General features: G+C 51.9%; 3 protein-coding genes across 5 annotated transcripts in view; 1 reads left to right on the top strand and 2 right to left on the bottom strand.

Annotated features, from left to right (window-relative positions):
- Positions 1-6,959, top strand: part of LOC106812935 (cell division cycle 7-related protein kinase-like) — an 83,489-nt gene that overhangs the window by 8,463 nt on the left and 68,067 nt on the right. The window lies entirely within an intron of this gene.
- On the bottom strand, positions 46-820 carry LOC106812941 (AKT-interacting protein-like). Its single transcript, XM_014816951.1, has one exon. The coding sequence runs from the start codon at positions 539-541 to the stop codon at positions 83-85; it is 459 nt and encodes a 152-aa protein (XP_014672437.1). The 5' UTR covers positions 542-820; the 3' UTR covers positions 46-82.
- The window catches only part of LOC106812939 (discs large homolog 1-like protein), a 14,266-nt gene continuing 8,559 nt past the window's right edge, over positions 1,253-6,959 (bottom strand). For all 3 annotated transcript variants that reach the window (XM_014816948.1, XM_014816950.1, XM_014816949.1), the window contains exons 6-10: positions 6,175-6,432; positions 5,303-5,598; positions 4,785-4,945; positions 4,120-4,280; positions 1,253-3,428 (exon numbers count right to left, since the gene is read on the bottom strand). In XM_014816948.1, coding sequence (XP_014672434.1) covers positions 3,171-3,428; positions 4,120-4,280; positions 4,785-4,945; positions 5,303-5,598; positions 6,175-6,432 — 1,134 coding nt within the window. In that variant the 3' untranslated portion in view covers positions 1,253-3,170. The remainder of the gene's footprint in view (positions 3,429-4,119; positions 4,281-4,784; positions 4,946-5,302; positions 5,599-6,174; positions 6,433-6,959) is intronic.

Below are 6,959 nucleotides of genomic sequence, written 5' to 3'. Positions count from 1 at the left end.
CACGCGCCGCGCGCGACCTTGTCCTTGAAAAGTTCAAGGTCGTCACGGTAGAGCGCGGGCGGCGTGCGGGTTCAGCGCGCTCTCAACGTCGACGCGCCGAAGCAGGCGCAAGACGACGGCCGAGGACGTCGCGGGACGTGTCGCGGTGGCCGCCGCACGCCGCGAACGCGCGCGCCACGTCGAGCGCGCCCGTGGCGGCGTCGACCAGCGGGTGGAAGGGCGGCGGGGCGAAGACGACGCGGGGCGGTGCGTCCGGGTACGCTGCGGGGATGTCGAGCGTGAAGCGGTAGGCGCCGCCGCGGTACAGCCCCGCGCGCGGGAACGCAACGCCGTGCCACGTCGCGCACGACTGCTCCGACGGAATCACGTAGATGCCCGGAAGGGGGCGCCGCTGCACGAGGCCGTACTCGGCGATGAGCGCGTACTCGCGGAGGTAGCTGTTGTTGGGGGCGCCACTAGGAGGTGGGGAGGTGGGGCTGGGCGCGCAGGACTTGCTGCCTGTTCGCAGCCGCGGCGGGCGGCTCTCGAGTCTGCTGTTCATTCCGTGGTTGCTAGAGTTTTTCGATGACGTCACCTAGTCTGGCAAAATTTGGTAGTCTGGTCACGCGTTCGTGGGAACATACCAGGTGGATATATGTTCAGACCTTTTGTTCTGGAACAATATCAGTGAATCGTGATCTCCGTCGTTCGTGTAGAGCTTGCAGTGGATTGATGAATTACAGCTCGAACAGATGGTTGTTTATAGCGCCAATGTACAACGTAATGGCTGACATCGTAAACACGTAAACACTGCCCATCGGCCTGTTAGCGACATCTGGTGTGCGCGAATGCAAACTATATGTGCCCACTGAATTCTACGGTGGCTGATTAGTGCGCTGCAGCGCGGAATTAAATGTGGTGTGCCTTGAATCGTAACAATAAGAAAACTCAAAGGCAGTGCTGCAGAAGGAACTGTAGAAAGGAACTGTATTGATAGCAGTATCAGCATAGTAATTGATTGCTCGACTTACCCTAACCTTCTCTATAACCTTTGTGTAATCTTTTAGTAATTTACAGATTGTGCTACAGCAATTTTTTAACTATTTTCTAGTATCAGACTACATCTTTAACTGACATGAATCATTGGACATTTGCATTTACTTAGGTTCATGGGTAGAATTATATGAAAGACTTAAACCGCACCACCGCGTAAACGTCACATTAAAATATGACTAAATACTATATACTAGGAGAAAAGTTGAAGATGCCAATATAATCAGTGTATTATATTTCTTTATTGTGACAGTAATTATAATCATTTAAAATCTCCAGATTGTTATATAAAACAAGAATGTATATTCACAACCGCTCACCTTAACAATCTCTAACTGCTAAAATCTGGAAAATATATTTTCAGAAACAGAATATTTTCGTGATAAACGCTATCAAAGTGGTTAGTTTTTATACTGACAATATACATCATTTCTCTCGCGCGTCATCGGAAATTAAATTCTAAAAAAAAATTAGTAAAACGATTTTCGTCTATAACTAAAACCGATAGACCTTTGTGTGGGATATATATATAATCAACGGAACCTTGCGAGTGTCATGTCATCAGCTATCACACGTTTGACTACACGCGAAGTAGTTACAGTACAAACGGGCTCCCCCGCCTCACATACACACTACACACAATCAAATCTACGAATCTAGTGCACAACCGCTGATCGAGTATTCCGACTAAACCAGTCACTACACAATGGCAATTAAAGAGGGCCGGGGATGGTGGCCACAGTCTTCCATTAACATGATTTAAAGCCGTTGCATGAATTTTCTGTGCACGTGCATCTTTTACCGTATCTCAATGAGTCACTGATCAATAGCGTTTGAGAGAATAAAAAAAAAATCTTTTGATAGAGAACAAACGCGCGCACTAAAGCTTGTTAGCGAATCAATAATTCGAGGTTTAAGAAATGCTAATGATTATCCGGCCGTGGTGGGCGGCTGGCAGGTGGCATTGTTCTACTAGCACGCTCGGCAGACGTAAGAAAACCGTGAACGCATATTAAAATGCGTGATAAAATCGTGTACACTTGCGCGCTCTGGCTGCCCGACCCCGCCTGCCAACGAACGCAATCCAGTGTCGCTACGACGTACACAAAAGCCGTGCTTGGTAAAATAATAAATGATAAAATCTGTGCTGGTGTATATATATACCATGGACGGTGGCGGCGGCCATGTTTTCGCCACCGTCTCTACCTCTCACATCCGTCCCGTAGTGAATAAAATCGTAACCCATCTGTTAAAAGCTGCCAACCCAGACACACAGGAGACGGGGCGAGACGAGTCGTCAGCGTTGCCGCGGCAACGTCGTTCTCGCCTCTGCGCTCACTAACGAAACACGCATAATTGTGGACACGCACACAACTAGGCAACCGACGGTGGCGTCTGCCTCCACTGCCAACCCCCGCTACGTGTACACTCTACCGACAACAAACTACCAATACAATAATCATCATCATCATCATCATCATCATCCTCATCATCATTGTGCCTCTAATAATAATACATGACGAGGCCGCGTGTGCACACGACGTGAAGTCGAATCGTGACGTATGCACACGCGGTCCATCGGTCGTGCATTGGCGACGGCTGCGTCGTCGTGGCGACAGCCGAGTCGCCACGACGACGGCGTACGTCGTTCGTCTCTCCAACCTAGACTGTACAGTGTATTAACATCGTTAAATTGGCAACCTAATAAAAAAGAAAACGACCGAACAACCGTACGCCGCAAGCAGCAGTCGTCAGCGACGACCGAGGGAAGAAAAAAACATGGCTGCCATTGCTACTCGACCGCGTGACTCTCGGATGCGATTGGTCGCGACGCCACTTGTTTCTTGGCGACGCTCGCCGCCAATACGACCCTCGGGAATAATTTGCGGCGGCCGGCTGTCGAGGAGTCGGTTTCCCGCAGCAACGGAACGGCGGATTAACAGCAGGTGGCGCCACGCTACCACTTCACCGGTCAACACTCCCCCGCGGTTAAGCCTCAGGGGGAAAACCCGCAAAATTGCCCGCAGTTCGGACATCGAACGAACGCAGCCTAACCCGCGGCGGCGACACACCCCTCACCCACACCCCGCGATTGTCGACCGCACCTCCCCCCTCCCCCCCTGGTCGTGGCGCGCGCATCACAGTTTCTCCTTGGACGGTACCCAGATCCTGGGTCCGCTCTGGTCGCGGATGACCTGCTTGACCTCCGTGTAGATGTCGTCTGCCGTGTCGCCGGTGACGACGGCCGTGAAATACTCGCCGAACTCCTGCTCAAGTCTCGCGCTGCGCTCCATCGTCCTCGCCGCCTGCTCCTCCGTCATGCGCTTGTTCATCTCCATCAGCGAGTCCTCCGACTTCGGCTTGATGAAGATGGCGATCGGGTACAGCGACGCCACCTGGCGGGGAAGCAGAGCGGAGAACGGTTTATGGGGGAGCGAACTCGGTGGAACGCGGTTGTCTTTGTGCGCCGTGCGTTAAACCGAGAGCGCTTAGGCAAGGTTGCCGCTACTGGAGCGGATGCATGACGGTCGGGTAAGAGCAGTCTGGTGTTCAAACGAGACCAGGTTCCGAAACGGAATCCGTCAAAGATGGAAGTAAGAATTCGTGTAAACGTTTAAGAATAATATGAGTCAAGTTAGGGTTAGGGTTTCAAGTTTCAACAATCACCCCTACGAGATATTTGTGGGAATTGGTGGGAATACATAGTGCGTTTATAATATATACTATCTGCTTAATTGGGTTGAACTGCTAGCCTAGTCAGTCGTCAGTGCAGAGCAGGAAAACGGTAATTTCCGGAGGAAACTTAAATAAAGGCGAGACCACGAAAGAAGAACTAGAGAAGCGAGAAGCAAATCTCCGAAGAAGAACCTCTGTGCATCTAAGTGCAGAGAGGGAAAAGACAACAATTCGATAAGCCTGGATTAACTGTAAACACAGTACGAACTGTGTTGCTCGAAACCTTCTTCCCACCAAAGGTGGATACCACAGCAAAAAATGAGAATTTCCAGACGTAAACTAAAACGTGGAGAGACGCAGAGGCGAGTCACTCCCTCCACGCCGCTGGTCGCCGCGGCGACGCCGACTCACCTGCAGTCGTTTGATGGCGTTGGCGCTCACGTCAAGGATGCAGTATTTGCCGCTCTCGGCGACCTCACGCACAGAGGCGACGCTTGTGCCGTACAGGTTGTCATTGTACTGCCCTGCCTCAATGAACAGGTGGTTCTGAATGTCACGCTCCATCTGCTCTCCTGCAAAGTAAAGACACGGTGAAATACAGACAGTAGACGCCGTGAAATAAAGACACCGCGAAGTAAAGACAGCGCAAAGCAACGAGCGTGTGCGTGAAAAGTCCGCAGTGATGGTCGAACTACTGTAGGACGTAATCTAATGTGTGAGCATGATAGGTAGTGGGGTCATGACCGAGTGTAACGGGGTGCATCGCCCGAGAACGGGGCGGTTACGTTAGCACGGCGCATCGTTGTGAATCCACACGAGCTGTTAGTTTGCACAGCGGGGGATGACAGTGGAAAACGAGTCAACTAAAGGCGGGCAGCGAACGGGAAACGAACAGGGTAGTTATGTTTTAATATGGTCCATCACTGTGAATCTGTACCAATAACGGTAGCAGGAGCACAGTAGTGGCGGGAGCTTAGCAGTAGTGGGAGCGCAGTATGTACCGAAGCGCACAGTACTCAGTCCACACAGTACGCGGTACAGAAGCGGGTGGGTAGCGGTAGCGTAGTCGTACGTACGTGAGGCGACAAAATGGTAGTCGCGTCTGTCCGCCTCGTAATCGCGCTTCTGCCGTGTGGTGTGTGGCACACAGCTGCCGAACTTGTCCGAGAAGTCCGTGATGAGATCGTCGTTGATACGGTCCTTCAACGGGCCAAGAATCACCACCGGTCGCGTGTACCTGTGAACACACAGGAACAAACATCAGCTAGGATTCAAAATATACGAAAAAAAACTATCTACTTATCCTCCTTATTTATCTTCTATCATACTGGACCGTCATCTTCATCCATATGGACCGTCGGATGTACGTGTATCCTATCTCTCGTATGGTATCATTTGACGCACACATTTAAGGTGCACCCCTACAGCTATATATCATGAATTACCTGTAATAATGAAGACCCCCTGTGGACACATATAAGCAATGCTCACTCGTACGATTTGCGACGCGACATTTTGCGCCGCACGAATTTTTGTGAATCAACACAGTGACCGTTGCTAGTATTACATTTTGTAAGATGGCGGCAGCGCTTACTTGAGCTCCTGCTGGGTGACGGTCTCATACGACAGCACAGCGTCCTCCTTTGCCGGCGACGACTCATCCGCCATGTCGGTCGTGTCGTCCTCAGACTCCTTCCCCTTCTTCGCGAACGAGAACTTGTGGCCCTTCTTCTTCTTCTGCTTGCCGTCGAGGGTGCCGCCGCCGCTGCTGCTCGCCGGAGCGCTCTTGCCGGAGAAGTTGACCTTCTTTAGGCGCGCGCGCTCCTTGCGTTCGACGCGCCGCTTGCTGGGGATGATGCCGATGCCTTCCTCCTCGCCGTCCACGAGCACCTGCAGTAGAGCAACGACACGGAGGGTGAGAGTGAGAGAGAGAGAGGGAGAGAGAGAGAGACAGGAGAGAACAGGAGACGAGCGGGGGTCCGCGGAGAGAGACAGAAAGAGATAGAGAGAGCAGAGACGCAGAGAGAGGAGATAGAGATGAGGGAGAAGAGAGAGAGAGAGAGAGAGAGAGGAGAGACGAGGCGAGAGAGAGGGGGAGAGGAGAGAGATGGGGACGAGAAGAGAAAGAGAGAGGATGACTGAGAGAGAGAAAGCAGATATAGATAGAGCAGAGAGAGATAGATAGAGAGAGAGAGAGAGGGCGAGGCGAGGGGCAGGGTGGGAGAGCGAGCGAGAGAGAGCAGATAGACAGTAGATAGAGAGGAAGAAGAAAGAACCGAGAAAGAGCGAATGAGAAAGAATCGGTCAACAAAGGATGAAAGGGGTGGGCAAAAAAAGCGAGTGGCATACACTTTGATTAGCAATACCATGTTAACTTCCCCCTTCCCCAATAAACCAGCAGCCACCCTCACTAACTTTCCCCCAGGGGGCGCCGCCGCCGCCGCTGCCGCCGCCGCCATCGCTCACCTTGCGCGCCTGCCACCACTCGTCGTCACTGGCGTTAACGACGTGCAGGATGTCGCCGTACTTGAACGGCAGGCCGCGACTCGGCAGGCCGCTGTCCTTCGCCGGGTCGTAGTCGAAGAGCGCGCGCACGTACACGGAGCGCTTCTGCGACGTGCGCAGGCTTCCCGTGCTTGTGCTGAGCATCTGCTCGCGCAGCGTGTGGATCTTCGCCTCGAATCGGTTATAGTCCTCGGGCCGGTATTGCGACACGATCTCCACCTGCGAGGGGAGAGATGGGAGGCTGACAGGGTAAAAAATACATGGGAGCGATGAGCGATTCGCTCTTCAAACCTCCGAAATCCTGCGAGGCTCAAAATAGCTCCCGTAACATTTTTGACGAGAGCTATTTTTTCCATACACTTTTGAAAAAGAGCTCCCATGAAAAAAAGTTATTTTTCCCCTGGAGGCTGAGCATAGTGAGTGCATGATCACGCTTCATGTGATCGTGAGCATTGCTCTTACGTTGTGTTTTATGCAGGAGTTTTGAGTGATTGCAGAGAGTGTAGCAAGTAACACTTACAGCTGTTGCTCGTCGGGTTTACCTGACCTTACCTGACATACTTTAGCACCTGAGCTGACCTGTCACCTGACATACTTTAGCACCTGAGCTGACCTGTCACCTGACATACTTTAGCACCTGAGCTTACCTGTCACCTGACATACTTTAGCACCTGAGCTTACCTGTCACCTGACATACTTTAGCACCTGAGCTGACCTGTCACCTGACATACTTTAGCACCTGAGCT

The sequence above is a fragment of the Priapulus caudatus genome, unplaced genomic scaffold (genome assembly GCF_000485595.1).
Source record: "Priapulus caudatus unplaced genomic scaffold, Priapulus_caudatus-5.0.1 Scaffold703, whole genome shotgun sequence".
Lineage (NCBI taxonomy): Eukaryota > Metazoa > Priapulida > Priapulimorpha > Priapulimorphida > Priapulidae > Priapulus > Priapulus caudatus.
This window is presented reverse-complemented; position numbering and strand designations above follow the sequence as displayed.